This window comes from Mercenaria mercenaria, unplaced genomic scaffold (assembly GCF_021730395.1).
Source record: "Mercenaria mercenaria strain notata unplaced genomic scaffold, MADL_Memer_1 contig_1071, whole genome shotgun sequence".
Classification (NCBI taxonomy): Eukaryota; Metazoa; Mollusca; class Bivalvia; order Venerida; family Veneridae; genus Mercenaria; species Mercenaria mercenaria.
Genome location: NW_026459042.1, coordinates 18,122 through 34,531, shown reverse-complemented (window position 1 = coordinate 34,531; position 16,410 = coordinate 18,122). Strand labels below are relative to the sequence as shown.

The window sequence follows — 16,410 nt, the reverse complement described above, 5'->3', positions numbered from 1 at the left end:
TGGGTATTACATAGTTTTTTTCTGATGTATAACATAGTTTTTATGCCCCCGAAGGTGGGCATATTAAAATTACACTGTCCGTGTAAATTCTTGTCCGGGCTGTAACTCTGCCATCCATAAAGGGATTTGAAATAACTTGGCATAAATGTTCACCATAATGAGATGACTTGTCATGCGCAAGAACCAGACCCCTAGCTCCAAGGTCAAGGTCACACTTAAGAGGTCAAAGTTTAACAGGGTCTGTTTCGTGTCCATTCCATAACTCTGCCATCCATGAAGGGATTTTGAAACAACTTAGCATAAATGTTTACCATAATGAGACGATTTGTCATGCGCAAGACCCAGACCCCTAGCTCTAAGGTCAAGGTCACACTTAGAGGTTAAAGGTTAACATGGTCTGTTTCTTGTCCGGTCCATAACTCTGCCATTGATGAAGGGATTTTGAAATTACTTGGCATAAATGATCCCTATATTGAGATGACATGTCATGCGCAAGACCCAGAGCCTAGCTCCAAGGTCAAGGTCACACTTAGAAGTCAAAGGTGTTTCTTGTCTGGTCAATAGCTGCCATTTATCAAGGTATTTGAAAATAATTTGACACAAATGTTAACCATATTGAGAAGGTGTGTCACGCTTATGACCTGGGTCAAGGTCAAGGTCACAAAATGATGTGTGTTTGTTTTTTTGTGCAGACAACTGTAGCATTCTTGGGCATGCTTCGGGGGAATTTGTCACCAATAGTGACAGCTCTTGTTTTTCAGAAAAAAACTATGTACATGTATTATGTTCGCATGTGCAAAAAAGTATTTCTGATCAGGAAGATAAGATTAAGATATCACAAGCATTATGGCAATTTCCTATGTCATACGTGCTATTAGTCATTTGTATGTCAAAATAGACCTATGCATAATTTAGAAGTGTTGAAGTGCACTGCAAGCTGTTAGTTTTCTGAAATAAATTGCCAGATTTTCATCAAACTTAAACATGAAACTGCAGTCTTACTCAGATTTGTTTAAAACTTAATAATTTCACAAACCAAATGCAATAGATCTTGGAATGTAAGTCTTTCAATAATTTATCTAAAGTATACACTCATTCTGAATTTTAGCATCTTTGCATTGAATTATCTATCTACATAATAATTCGTCCCCTTAATGCAAAAAGGTACCAAGTGCCTTCTTTATTCATATGCTCATGGTACCTTTTTGCATTAAGGGGACGAATTATATTACCGATTGTGTTACAGGATGTTGTAAAAGCAGCCCAGGAAGAAGTGAACAAACAGAAAGCTTTGTTGAAAGCATGTGATAAAGATATTGGTGCTAAAGTTGCGGAACAGAAAACCTTACAGAAGGAGCATCATACTGCTGAGATCAAGATTAAAGAACTAGATAACAAAATTGTCAAGTTTCAGAAAGATTCCAAAGATGCTGCAAAAATGGTAACAACCACTGTTTCAAAACATGGCCCGTTTTACTGGCGTCAAATTTGACATTGTGTGAAAAAAATCCAGATAGGGCCTCAGCAGTTGATACAGTTGAAAGATGTATAAATAATGTACAAATTTATGATTTCAAAACACAAAATGATATGCTTACGTCTTTATTAAGTGATACAAGATGCATTTTCAAACTGTTCACATGAAAATTTTCTACTATAATAAAGAACTTTCAGAAAGAGGTTTTACAGTTACCTAAACAACGTGTAGAGAATTTGTTGAAGTTGTAAATTCACACCTTTGTAACTACACCTGAGACAGGTTAACATAGTTTTTTCTTTGTTTCTTAGTATTTCTTGCCTGCAGGCCTCCTAGTGAAACCTTTAAAACCTTTAAAAACCTTTAATTTCAGAGCAAACCTTTAAAACCTTTAAATCTTCTGAAAAAACCTTTAAAATGGCCAAATAGCCTGTAATTTTCACTCAAAACCTATATTTTTGTTCAGACTGCTTGCCGTGCCAGTTTAAAGCAAGTAATGGTTATACTACTGCATTTCTTCCCCCCTTTTAAGTGTTGTTATTAGGATACTGCTTGTGTATCTTTCATCTTGAGTTTTTCAGGATGCTGTAACAGTTGTGTTCACCAGACCACATACATGTAGTAAATACCTATATATTTTATGTGTTTTCAACGAGAATTCCGACAAAAATAGCCTTTATTTACTCTTTATTATACGCCCGTTTGAAAAACGGGACGTATTATGGGAACGCCCCTGGCGGGCGGGCGGCGTCCACAGACCTTGTCCGGAGCATATCTTCTACATGCATGAAGGGATTTTGATGAAACTTGGCACAGTTGTTCACCATCATGAGACGGAGTGTCATGCGCAAGAACCAGGTCCCTAGGTCTAAGGTCAAGGTCACACTTAGAGGTCAAAGGTCAAATTCAAGAATGACTTTGTCCGGACCATATCTTCTTCATGCATAGAGGGATTTTGATGAAAGTTGGCACAATTGTTCATCATCATGAGAAGGAGTGTCATGCGCAAGAACCAGGTCCCTAGGTCTAAGGTCAAGGTCACACTTAGAGGTCAAAGGATACAAGAATGAAAACTTTGTCCGGAGCATTTCTTCTTCATGCATAGAGGGATTTTGATATAACTTGGCACAAGTGTTCACCACCATGAGGCGGAGTGTCATGCGCAAGAACCAGGTCTCTAGGTCTAAGGTCAAGGTCACACTTAGAGGTCAAAGGATACAAGAATGAAAACCTTGTCCGGAGCATTTCTTCTTCATGCATAGAGGGATTTTGATATAACTTGGCACAAATGTTCACCACCACGAGACGAAGTGTCATGCGCAAGAACCAGGTCCCTAGGTCTAAGGTCAAGGTCACACTTAGAGGCCAAAGGTCAGATACAAGAATGACTTTGTCCGAAGCATTTCTTCTTCATGCATGGAGGGATTTTGATGTAACTTGACACAATTATACACCATCATGAGACGAAGTGTCATGCGCAGTTCCCTTCTTTCGAATTACTTCCCTTTGTTGTTACTATAAATAGCTTATATTGTAACTTTTTCATTACTAGTCGTAGGGAAAAATCGAGACCACTTTTCTGTAGTACAACATGCATGCTACATCCAATTTTGAGGTGTATTTTGACCAGTCTCTACCTGGTAAAGATTTTTGTGAGGACTTACAATTTTTTTTTTTGAAATACAGGTGCTAGAGTAAAGAAATTTGCTGTGACGGGCGTATATTGTGACATTCTTTCACTCTTGTTTTTTAATATTTTACACTAAAAGGCCTTTATTTCCATAGATTGGAGCCTTTATAAAAACCTTTATTTTTTTTCAGGCCTGCTAGGAGGCCTGTGCCTGTCTCAGAAAGACCAAGAAGCATTTTCTCTTAAATTATAACCGGCTATATGGGATGATTTTAGTAAATATATGGCTCAAGTGTTCATTAGTGAAACAAAAACTCAATAAGAAGCACAGTCTAGAGTATATATTACAAAATATTCTGTCGTATCTTTAAATACAGGTTGAGAACATGCTACAAACGTATGACTGGATTGTAGACGAAAAGAAATATTTCAACCAGCCAAACACGGCATACGACTTTAAGGTAAATGACCCGAAAGAAAGTGAAAGAAGGATCCAGAAACTTACAGAGACGAAAGAGAAGCTTGCTAAGAGTGTCAACATGAGAGCCATGAACATGCTGGGAAAAGCCGAGGAACAGGTAAATACAACTGAAATACATTATATACATAAAAAGGTTTAAAATAGTGTACGAAATGATAACTGCAGCAGTAATTTGAATTTTATGATACATGACATTTTTGCATCAAAGTAGTGAGATGGTCCAGCTCATTCATTCATTTATCTGACAGGGTTCGGATAGTTGTTTCGGAAAAAGATGAAAATTTGTCACTTCCATCAGGTAACAATTTTATCAGAAGTATTTCATCCTCTCCCCTTCACAGTACACTGAAACCTCTGCAGAGCAACACAACAGAGAAAAGTAAAATTTGTATGTTGTTCAGGGGTTGTCCAGTGTTAAATAATAGCTTTGTAGAGAGATATTTACTCCTTGGATGCGTTGTTTAAAGAGGTACTATAGCTTTTATCATCAAGTTGACTGTTAAACACACATAGTTGAACAGTTTTACACGTATGTTTATAGTACCAAGATCTGATGAAGAAACGTAAGATTGTACTGAATGACAAGGCCAAGATCTCGGCGGTTATTGCTGAACTGGATCAGAAGAAGAATGAGGCACTGAAGAAAGCCTGGGAACAAGTGAATAAGGTAAGATACTGTTGTACATTCTGAAACAGACTAGGAACTTAACAGATGGAGTGAGAATTATTTATATTCTGGGTCGAAGGTTGGAGAATAGTTTCAGAACTAAGCTTTGTCATTGGTTAATTTCCAGACTTAATTCAAAATCAACCAATCAGAAGCCAGAGTTTTGAAACTGGTCTTCAGTCTTAGTTTTATAACCTTGGACACTTGTATACATGCAGCATATGTGTTAAGAAGTGAAAACTGGTCACTTGTCAGTGCTCTTCCAGAATGTTTACACATAATACTTAAAATGTGTAACACTTGACATACTGATCATCTTATGTGATATGGTTGCATTGGTGATTGCATTACAAAACTGCCACAGCTCCGCATATTGGAAGTTTCGGGGAATTGGCTGTGGCCCGATTCAGCCAAAATGTTTTTGCCAGTTTCATGTAGATAATTTAGAGATAATTGAAAGTACCCCAAAAAACCCTTTTTCTACTGATTTTTAGCTCACCAGAGCCAAAGGCTCAGGGTGAGCTATTAGGATCACTCACCGTCCGGCGTCCGGCCGTAAACTTTTACTTTAAACGACAACTCCTCATAAACCGCTAGGCCAATTTCATCCAAACTTCACAGGAATGTTCTTTGGGTGAAGCTCTACAAATTTTTTTCAAAGAATTGAATTCCATGCAGAACTCTGGTTGCCATGGCAACCAAAAGGAAAAACTTAAAAAAATTTCTTCTCAAAAACCAGAAGCCCTAGATATTTGGTGTGAAGCATTGCGTAGTGGACCTCTACCAATTTTGTTCAAATCATGACCCCGGGGTCAAAATTGACCCCGCCCCAGGGGTCACTTGATTTTACATAGGAAAATCTTAAAAAATCTTCTCAAAAACCAGAAGCCCTAGAGCTTAGATATTTGACATGTAGCATTGCCTATTGGACCTCTACTAAAGTTGTTCAAATCATGACCCGGGGTCAAAATTGACCCCGCCCCAGGGGTCACTTGATTTTACATAGATTTCTATAGGAAAATCTTCAATTTTTTAAAAAAAAATAAACCAGAAGGCTTAGATATTTGACATGTAGCATTGCCTAGTGGACCTCTACAAAATTTGTTCAAATCATGACCCCCGGGGTCAAAATTGACCCCGCCCCAGGGGTCACTGTATCCCCCGACAACAAAGTTGTAAGGGGGGGTATACTGGTTTCAGGTTGTCTGTCCGTAGACGCAATCTTGTGCGCACCATCTCTCCTTATCCCCTTGACAGAATTTAATGAAACTTCACACAAGTGATCAGTACCAACAGTAGTTGTGCATGGGACATGTTAGGTTCTTTTACAAAAAAAATTTGCAGAGTTATGGGACTTTGTTTTTTTGTTACTATACTATATACATAGACACAATCTTGTGCGCACCATCTCTCCTCATCCCCTTGACACAATTTAATGAAACTTCACACAAGTGATCAGTACCAACAGTAGTTGTGCATGGGGCATGTTAGGTTCTTTTAGAGAAAAAAATTGCAGAGTTATGGGACTTTGTTTTTTTGTTACTATACTATATACATAGACACAATCTTGTGCGCACCATCTCTCCTCATCCCCTTGACACAATTTAATGAAACTTCACACAAGTGATCAGTAACAACAGTAGTTGTGCATGGGGCATGTTAGGTTCTTTCAGAAAAAAAAATTGCAGAGTTATGGGACTTTGTTTTTTTGTTACTATACTATATACATAGACACAATCTTGTGCACACCATCTCTCCTCATCCCCTTGACACAATTTAATGAAACTTCACACAAGTGATCAGTAACAACAGTAGTTGCAGAGTTATGGGACTTTGTTTCTTGTTAACATACTATGTACATACAGTCTGCATATGCAATCTTGTGCGTGCCTTATCTACCAAACCCTTACACACAATTTAATGAAACTTCACACAAGTGATCAGTACCAACCCTAGTTGTGCATGGTGCATGTTACATTCTTTTAGATAAATATTCTGCATAGTTATGGGACTTTGTTTTTTGTTACTATACTGTATACATACAGTCTATATACATACAGTCCACATAATTATGCAATCTTGTGTGCTCAAATTGCAATGTACTGTGTCAGTGCATGCGGGGGGTACATTCATCACCTTTAGTGATAGCTCTAGTTTGATTTTACATAGGAAAATCTTCAAAAATTTTCTAAAAATAAACCAGAAGGCCTAGATCTTAGATATTTGACATGTAGCATTGCCTAGTAGACTTCTACAAAATTGTTCAAATAGTGACCCCCGGGGTCAAATTGACCCCGCCCCATGGGGTTACTTGATTGTACATAGAAAAATCTTCAAAATTTTCTAACAATAAACCAGAAGGCCTAGAGCTTAGATATTTGACATGTAGCATTGCCTAGTGGACCTCTACAAAATTTGTTCAAATCTTGACCCCCCCAGGGTCAAATTGACCCAGCCCCAGGGGTTACTTGATTGTACATAGGGAAAACTTCATAAATTTGCTAAAAATAAACCAGGAGGCCTAGATCTTAGATATTTGATATGTAACATTGCCTAGTAGACTTCTACAAACTTTGTTCAAATCATGACCCCCGGGGTAAAATTGGCCCGCCCCAGGTTACTTGATTGTACATCGGAAAATCTTCCAAAAAAATTCTAAAAGTCATCAGTTTGACATTTGAAACATGTAGCTCATATTTCTCAGGTGAGCGATCCAGGGTCATCATGACCCTCTTGTTTATTTTAGAAACCTATAGGCATACTTTTTAGCTGAGACATATTCTGGTTTTTCAGGATTTTGGCAGTATATACTCTACTCTGCTGCCTGGTGCTCGAGCCAAGCTTGCCCCTCCAGAGGGTCAGACCGTCCTGGATGGACTGGAGGTGAAAGTGGGCTTTGGTGATGTGTGGAAAGATTCTCTGTCAGAATTATCAGGAGGACAAAGGTAAGATAGGTTTGGTAAATGGAAGTGAAGTATGGAGATATTCTCCAGTAGTAGTATGGATAACATTTGAGGAGAGGTGATAAATGTTGCCATTTCCAAATGAAAAAAAATGCCACTAAATTGTTCAGTTTCATATCATGTCCCAAAAAGTACTTCATGCAGTCAGTGGGCTGATCTTCATTTTCTACCTAATTAACATGTTATTTAGTGCTCTTTATCATTTCATCTTCCGTCACTTTTTATCATAGTGTTTATAGATAAATGCCAGAAGTTAATAAGAACTGCTATTGGTTTGTTTTATTGTAAGAAGTACATCATTGATTTACAAGTTGAATACACTATATACATTTCAGATCTCTAATTGCGTTGTCACTTATTTTGGCCATGTTGCTGTTTAAGCCAGCACCTATCTATATCCTGGATGAAGTGGACGCTGCACTAGATATCTCACATACACAAAATATAGGACAGATGATCAAATCTCACTTCAAACATTCACAGGTAAGAATTTCTTCTTCCTTCTTACTTATATTGTAGATTGTGTAGTTTTATTTTTATAGGGTTTATTTTGTAGTTTGCGATTCCCGATTGGTGAGGTATTTCGACATAATTTTAGTTAATGTTCAACAATCTTTTAAATTGAGAAGTCCTGCTTTACAAATCTTAAGAAAAACATACACACGCACACACACCAAATTTTACCCAATCTATTTTTATGCCCCAGGCATCTACTGATGCAGAAGGCATATAGTGATTGTCCTGTCCGTTCGTTCGTCCGTCCGTACGAGGTTAACCAAATGGGACCGTTTCGTCTAGCATCAATACCCCTTACTCACACCCTATTACCTGATGTCCACCACGCCGAGGGATGCGGCTGCCACAGAGGTAGGAAATCAATAACGGTGAATAGCGGTGTTAGTCTTTTGAGCTGTATTTTTTCATTTCGACTTTCCATGAAGATATTCTGGTGCAGGCATATGTGTAAATGCCTAAACATACTATATAATTAATCCTGGTCGCCAACTTTGCGAAATAAAGAAGTATGCAGCTGTTTAAATTGGACGTTTATTAAAATTGATGCGAAAATCATATTCAACGGCCCAATTCGAAGTGTTTACAAAATAATTTGATCGGGTTTACCTCACACGTCAAACGATCAATCATCTGGGGATAATCCTGGCAAGTTTCAAGTCTGTCCGTACATCTACACCGACGTTATGACCCTCCAAAGGGACCCGGGTACAGTCATGTATGATAAATTTTACCGCAGAGGGCATTTTTAAATGATGCCCATTCGGCCGAGGAGTCAAAATGTAGGATATCGTTTACCACAGAGGGAAATTTTGTGTAAAAATGTCTATTTTGGCTGTTTGTTTTGCTTTTGAGACCTGGTAGGTCATGGAATTATTTGCAGTATGCATTGTTTATACTTGTGTTTAATAATGGGCGATTTTCAATGGCGAACACTGCTGTAACCCGGTGGTAATCAGTCTAGATTGAACTTCTGTCTATCTCCGACATTGTTTTGCTACTATAAGTCTTCGTTTTGTAAACTCAATTTTGTTTCAATTTCTTTTATCAGAAATATACAGAAATAATGATATCGTAAGTCCTGATGGTAATCGGTACTTGCGTTCTGCTGGAATCAGTGTGAATTACGGTTTATATTAAATGATAAATCGTTTTGCAATCAGTCTAGATTGTATATATATATATATATATATATATATATATATATATATCCTACATTGCATACAATCTGATACTGTACATGTATAGAGTTGTTTTGCCACTGAAAGTCTTTGTTTTGTAAAATCATTTTTGTTTCTTTTTTATCATAATATACAGACATTTGCTGCCAGCAATGAAATCCTAAGTCCTGGTACTTGCGTTCTTGCTGGATTCAGTGTTGAATATAGGTTAATATAAATATCAAATTGTTTTGCATTATCAAGCTTTCATACTAAGAGGCTACTGATAGTAACAAGTTCTACATAAAAGATCCGTAGGCTAGAAAATTTAAATATATTTGTTGTCAGTGGCATAAGTCAAGTGATCGTTCTAAATAAAGCTGTTATTCATTAATCGTTTACAGAAATGTTCTAAACAATTTATTTTGTATTCAATTCAGAACCAAAGATGAAGGCATACACGTGTTATTACTGTAACAATGATTTTGAAGTAAACACTGGAGTGATTGACCATTTAATTAATTGTCATGTCAAGAGAGATCTATCAAAATGCAATGGAAATAACTAAACCATCCGTTATTACCGAGTTACTATCTGAAAAGAAGATTTCATTCTGATCGATCTCTCTTGAAAACTTTAAAGATGTATTCAATTTTGATATTTTGCCCTATAACTTCGATACATGCCCACACGCTGGTCACTAGAAATGAATATTTCACCTTCATTTGGAATCACGTCGGTATATGTTTTCTGTCCTATATCCAGCATTCCAAATGTTTTCATCTTATTCCAGTTCCATGTACTTAAATGGTCAATCACTCTAGCGTAAGCTGCAAATCCGTGTCTTAGCTTTTTTTAAACAATTCTCATGCATTTCAAATATATATGCTTAAATATACTACTCGACAAATGTGTTTAACTATATGATCTGATGTGTATTTAAATGAAAGCTGTATAAATAAATGCAAAACGATTTAATACCTAATATTAACCGTAACTTCAACACAGAATCCTGCAAGAACGCAAGTATCAGGACTTAAGATATCATTATTTCTGTATATTTCATCATAAAAGAAATTGAAACAAAAATGAATTTACAAAATGAACATTTACAGTCAGCAGCAGAACCAATCTATACATGTAGCAGATAGTATGCAATGTCGGAGATAGAAATACAATCTAGACTGATTAACACTGTGTTACAGCGGTGTTCGCCATTGAAAATCGCCCATTATTAAACATAAGTATATAAACAATGCATACTGCAAATAATTCCATGATCTCCCAAGACTTAAAAGCGAAACAATCAGCCAAAATAGACGTTTTTTACACCAAATTCCCCTCTGTCGTAAACGGTATCCTATATTTTGACTCCTCGGTGGGATGGGCATCATTTAAAAATGCCCTCTGCGGTAAAGTTTATCATACGTGACTATACCCGGGTCCCTTTGGAGGGTCATAACGTCGGTGTAGACGTACGGACAGACTTGAAACTTGCCAGGATTATCCCCAGATGATTGGTCGTTTGACTTGTGAGGTAAATTCGATCAAAATATTTTGTAAACACTTCGAATTGGGCCGTTGAATATGATTTTCGCATCAATTTTAATAAACGTCCAATTTAAACTGCTGAATACTTCTTTATTTCGCAAAGTTGGCGACCAGGATTAATTATATAATATGTTAAGGCATTTACACGTATGCTTGCACCAGAATATCTTCATGGAAAGTCGAAATGAAAAAATACAGCTCAAAAGACTAACACCACTACTCATCGTTATTGATTTCTGACCTCTGTGGCAGCCGCCTCCCTCGGCGTGGTGGACATCAGGTAATAGGATGTGTTACTAGAATGACTTGATACTAATGCAGATGTAACCTGTGACCATTCCTCATCTTCAGACATCACCTGACCTCAGTTTGACCTTGACCTCGTTTTGGACTTAGGTTGCTTTGTATCGACAAGGATGCCACTGGGGGCATCAAGCGTTTATTGAACGCAGCTTCTTGTTTTATAGTATTTTGAAAGTTTAGATACAAAATATTCGAACAGTTACAGAGAATAAATTGATCCGGTTAAGAACAGGACCTACCTCAATTTTAGCTCAAGTGTTAAATATCTGGAGAGCTATCCAGTTTATGCTGGCATCAGTGTCAAAAGTTTTGATGCAGTGTCATTTTATCTCTTTTTATTGATTTTAACTTAAAACAGTTGATCTGCATGATCACCAACATCATATTACACAAGGTCTGTAACTGTTGCACCAGTATTTTATGAATTATGCCCCCTTTTTACTTAGAATTTCAGGTTTAAGTTTTGATACATTCTCACTTTATCTCTGTTATTAATTACTTGAATGAATTTGACTTTTAACTTAAAAAAGTTGACGTATAACACTCACCAACATTATATGATACAAGGTCTATAACTGTGGTGCAGATATTTAATGGATTATGTCTGTTTTATACTTATGTCCCTTTTATGCTTAGAAATCCAGTTAAATGTTTATATGCACTTTCACATATTATCTCGGTTATTACTAAATGGATTTGACTCAGACTTTACTGTTGTCCTACATCATCAGTCGCATCAGGGGTGTTAATCACTCCAGTGATAGCTCTTGTTTTCTTAAATATGCCCTGTTTCAGTATCGAGTGTAGAATAGTCAAGTGCACTGTCGCTTCTGACAGCTCTTGTTTTCTTTCCTGCCCTTGCGTTCTTAATTCATACGTAATTCCATGAAGTCTACAACTTTCTCTTTCATGACGCCTCTAAAAATGTTTGATTGCAGAATTACTGGTACTTCTCTTGATTCCCATATATAAATGGCATTTTCACATGAAATTGCTATCATATAAAATAGCGGTTTAATAAACATTTTGATTTTTTTATCCCCCGCCGATGAAATCGGGAATGGGGTATTGAAATGGCGTTGTCCGTCCATGCGTGCGTCCGTCCGCAGCCATATCTCAGTAACTAGCTGATAGAATTTCATGAAACTTGAAATAAACATGAACCAACATACTGCGATGATGCCCGTCAAGTTTTTTTTTTGATTGGTCAATTTTCCTTAGAGTTATTGCCCTTGATTTAATGAAAAATGTCCGTCCGCAGCCATTTCTCAGTAACTATCATGTAGAATTTCATAAAACTTGAAATAAACATGCACCAACATACTGTGATGATGCCCGTCAAGTTTTTTTTTTTTTTGATTGGTCAATTTCCCTTAGAGTGATTGCCCTTGAATTAATGGAAAATCCACGTCTGCAGCAATTTCTCAGTAACAGGCTGGTAGAATTTCATGAAACTTGAAATAAATATGAACCAACATACTTCGATGATGCCCGTCATTTTTTTATACGCCCGTTTGAAAAACGGGACGTATTATGGGAACGCCCCGGGCGGGCGGGAGGGTGGGCAGGTTGGCGGGCGGGCGGGCGGCGTCCACAGACTTTGTCCGGAGCATATCTTCTACATGCATGAAGGGATTTTGATGAAACTTGGCACAGTTGTTCACCATCATGAGACGGAGTGTCATGCGCAAAAACCAGGTCCCTAGGTCTAAGGTCAAGGTCACACTTAGAGGTCAAAGGTCAAATTTAAGAATGACTGTCCGGAGCATATCTTCTTCATGCATGGAGGGATTTTGATGAAAGTTGGCACAATTGTTCATCATCATGAGACGGAGTGTCATGCGCAAGAACCAGGTCCCTAGGTCTAAGGTCAAGGTCACACTTAGAGGCCAAAGGATACAAGAATGAAAACTTTGTCCGGAGCATATCTTCTACATGCATGAAGGGATTTTGATGAAACTTGGCACAGTTGTTCACCATCATGAGACGGAGTGTCATGCGCAAAAACCAGGTCCCTAGGTCTAAGGTCAAGGTCACACTTAGAGGTCAAAGGTCAAATTCAAGAATGACTTTGTCCGGAGCATATCTTCTTCATGCATGGAGGGATTTTGATGAAAGTTGGCACAATTGTTCATCCTCATGAGACGGAGTGTCATGCGCAAGAACCAGGTCTCTAGGTCTAAGGTCAAGGTCACACTTAGAGGTCAAAGGATACAAGAATGAAAACTTTGTCCGGAGCATATCTTCTTCATGCATATAGGGATTTTGATATAACTTTGCACAAATGTTCACCACCACGAGTCGGAGTGTCATGCGCAAGAACCAGGTCCCAAGGTCAAGGTCACACTTAGAGGCCAAAGGTCAGATACAAGAATGACTTTGTCCGAAGCATTTCTTCTTCATGCATGGAGGGATTTTGATGTAACTTGGCACAATTATACACCATCATGAGACGAAGTGTCATGCGCAGTTCCCTTCTTTAGAATTACTTCCCCTTGTTGTTACTATAAATAGCTTATATTGTAACTTTTTCATTACTAGTCGTAGGGAAAAATCGAGACCACTTTTCTGTAGTACAACATGCATGCTACATCCAATTATGAGGTGTATTTTGACTAATCTCTACCTGGTAAAGATTTTTGTGTGGGCTTACAATTTTTTTTTTGATTTTTTTTTTTTTTTTTTTTTTTTTTAAGATTATCTTCCCTTAGTTGTTACTATAAATAATTTATATTGTAACTTTTTTATAATTGACCGTAGGGAAAAAACAAGACCACTTTTCTGTGGTACAACATAGATGTTACTTTCAAATTTTAGATGTATTTTAAGGTATCTCTACCTGGTAAGGAGTTTTTTTGTGGACTTAGAAAAACAAATGACTTACAATGATTACTAAACAACCACAAAATTAAAATTCCATTTGCAAATACAGGTGCTAGAGTAAAGAAATTTGCTGTGACGGGCGTATATTGTGACATTCTGGCACTCTTGTTTTTTAATTGGTTAATTTTCCTTAGAGTTATTGCCCTTTAATTGTTTAAAAATCTACAGATTTGTACATAACAAACCAACCAATTGGTAGAATTTCATTAAACGTCTTTCATTCTTTTCCATGAACATTTATTATAAACATGTGAAGTTGTGTACCCACACCTGGTCACCACCTTGCCTTGGTCACACCCCCCCCCCCCCCCCCCCCCCCCCCCCCCCCCCCCCCCCAAAAAAAAAAAGAAAGATTATTTTTCATTCCTTTTTCTTTTCTTTTTTCAAACCTTCCATGAATATTTATCAACATGCAAAGTTGTACCATTCCCCCACCTCACTCCTCCACCCAGTCATGCCCACCACCCCAAGCATGCATCACCCCACCCCCTCCCCCCCCCATTTTTATGCCCCAGAAGGGAGGCATATAGTTTTTGAACCGTCGGTCTGTCCGCATTTTCGTGTCCGGTCCATATCTTTGTCATCGATGGATGGATTTTCAAATAACTTGGCATGAATGTGAACCACAGTAAGACGACGTGTCGCGCGCAAGACCCAGGTCCGTAGCTCAAAGGTCAAGGTCACACTTAGACATTAAAGGTTATTGCATTGATGGGCGTGTCCGGTCCATATCTTTGTCATCGATGGATGGATTTTCAAATAACTTGGCATGAATGTGTACCACAGTAAGACGACGTGTCGCGCGCAAGACCCAGGTCCGTATCTCAAAGGTCAAGGTCACACTTAGACATTAAGGGATAGTGCATTGATGGGCGTGTCCGGTCCATATCTTTGTCATCGATGGATGGATTTTCAAATAACTTGGCATGAATGTGTACCACAGTAAGACGACGTGTCATGCGCAAGACCCAGGTCCGTAGCTCAAAGGTCAAGGTCACACTTAGATGTTAAAGGTCTTTTTTCATGATAGTGCATTGATGGGCTTGTCCGGTCCATATCTTTGTCATTCATGCATGGATTTTAAAATAACTACGCATAAATGTGTGACACAGTAAGACGACGTGTCGCGCGCAAGACCCAGCTCCGTAGGTCAAAGGTCCTAAACTCGAACATCGGCCATAACTATTCATTTAAAGTGCCATCGGGGGCATGTGTCATCCTATGGAGACAGCTCTTGTTTTTTTTTTGTATTGTTTTTTTTTAAATTTTCCATCAGTATTTATAATCAACATGTGAAATTTTGTACCCTCACCTGGTCACCCCCCCCCCCCCCCCCCAAAAAAAAAAAACCAAAAAACATTCATTTTCTGTTAAAATGATTTTGACTAATGAAATTATTTGCTTCTTAGTAACATCCTCAACTTTTTGCCAGTTATATATTTGCCATTCCTCACCAAAAGCCCTTTCCGCAGGGGATATCAATTCATCGAATTTGCTTGTTTTTATTTCAGTTCATTGTTGTATCCCTCAAGGATGGGATGTTCAACAACGCTAATGTTCTCTACAAAACCAAATTTGTGGATGGTGTGTCAACAGTAACAAGATATGTGCAACATGCAAACAAGGCAAATGATGGCAAGGAAAACAACCAAGCAGCCAATGCTAAAAAGAAGCAAGCTGGAGTGAACAAGAGAGCAAGATTAGAGGAAGTCGCCTAGTGACAAAAACTCATACAATCTATGTATTCTGATGGTTACATGAACTTTAATGATATTTGCAGGTTTATTTATTCGGGCATTGAAAGTACAAAGGGGACCAGTGAAGACAATTATATAAGGATAACATTATGAACATTGATACTGCTGTTTATAAATTTGTGTAGCATAACCAGTTCATGCAGGTATTTTATTAGTATTTTAATTAGGAAAACAACGAAATAGATATTTATGTCTTTTAGTGTAAGATTGTAATATATATATTGCTCTGAATGAACACGACTTGCAATATTTTCAGGAATTGGCGCAGACAGTGAAAATGTAAAATATGGTGTACACGAGTGAAATTTATTTCAGTCTTGCATGTAAAGTAAACAAAGTTTCTTTTTATATCATATATTTTTCATTGGATTAAACTATATCCACGCATCATCTAATGCATTGCGTCATGGCATCACACTTTCTATAAAGAAACAGATGTGAAACAGTTCTGTGAGAATTCTAGATTTCATTTTCATTGCATAAATGTTTGTCTGTGTAGGTACTTCCATAACATCTATAACTTCACTGAAGTACTAATACCTGCCATTATTTATAATTCATATTCTTTTGCATTCAGGTGTAGTGATGGTAACAGTTTTATTTCACCGATACCTTTCTAGTATCTCCCTGAAAAATGTAAAATAAATGATGTTCAGTCTGACCTGGTTTGTTGTATGGTTATGTATTGAAGTGAGGCTGTCTTCCCAAAATACATGTTTATTGTATTATTCAGTGCTCATGAAATTGATGTATACAGTAGGGATCTGTGTTAATATACATAAAGTGTGCCACCTAATGTGTTCAGAAACTGATAAAACCTCTGTTTTATGCAATTTCATATTATTTTTGTATGTGTCACCTCTGTATTATATTCTCTATTCTTTCTATATCTGGCTACCTTTCATCAGCTGATATTCCGTCACTTCTGTAACATGAAATGATTTTAAGAATGAATGACAGTGCAATAAGAATGTCATGTATTATATTTAGAGTAAATGGTGTCTAAAAGTAAATGTCAAAATCTC

The 16,410-nt window shown here is 37.5% G+C and overlaps 1 protein-coding gene across 1 annotated transcript in view; it reads left to right on the top strand.

Moving 5' to 3' along the window:
• The window catches only part of LOC128551415 (structural maintenance of chromosomes protein 2-like), a 36,563-nt gene extending 20,153 nt beyond the window's left edge, over window positions 1–16,410 (top strand). Inside the window, exons 19-24 of the mRNA XM_053532266.1 lie at window positions 1,247–1,441; window positions 3,485–3,685; window positions 4,130–4,255; window positions 7,049–7,200; window positions 7,554–7,701; window positions 15,140–16,410. Coding sequence (XP_053388241.1) covers window positions 1,247–1,441; window positions 3,485–3,685; window positions 4,130–4,255; window positions 7,049–7,200; window positions 7,554–7,701; window positions 15,140–15,346 — 1,029 coding nt within the window. The 3' untranslated portion in view covers window positions 15,347–16,410. The remainder of the gene's footprint in view (window positions 1–1,246; window positions 1,442–3,484; window positions 3,686–4,129; window positions 4,256–7,048; window positions 7,201–7,553; window positions 7,702–15,139) is intronic.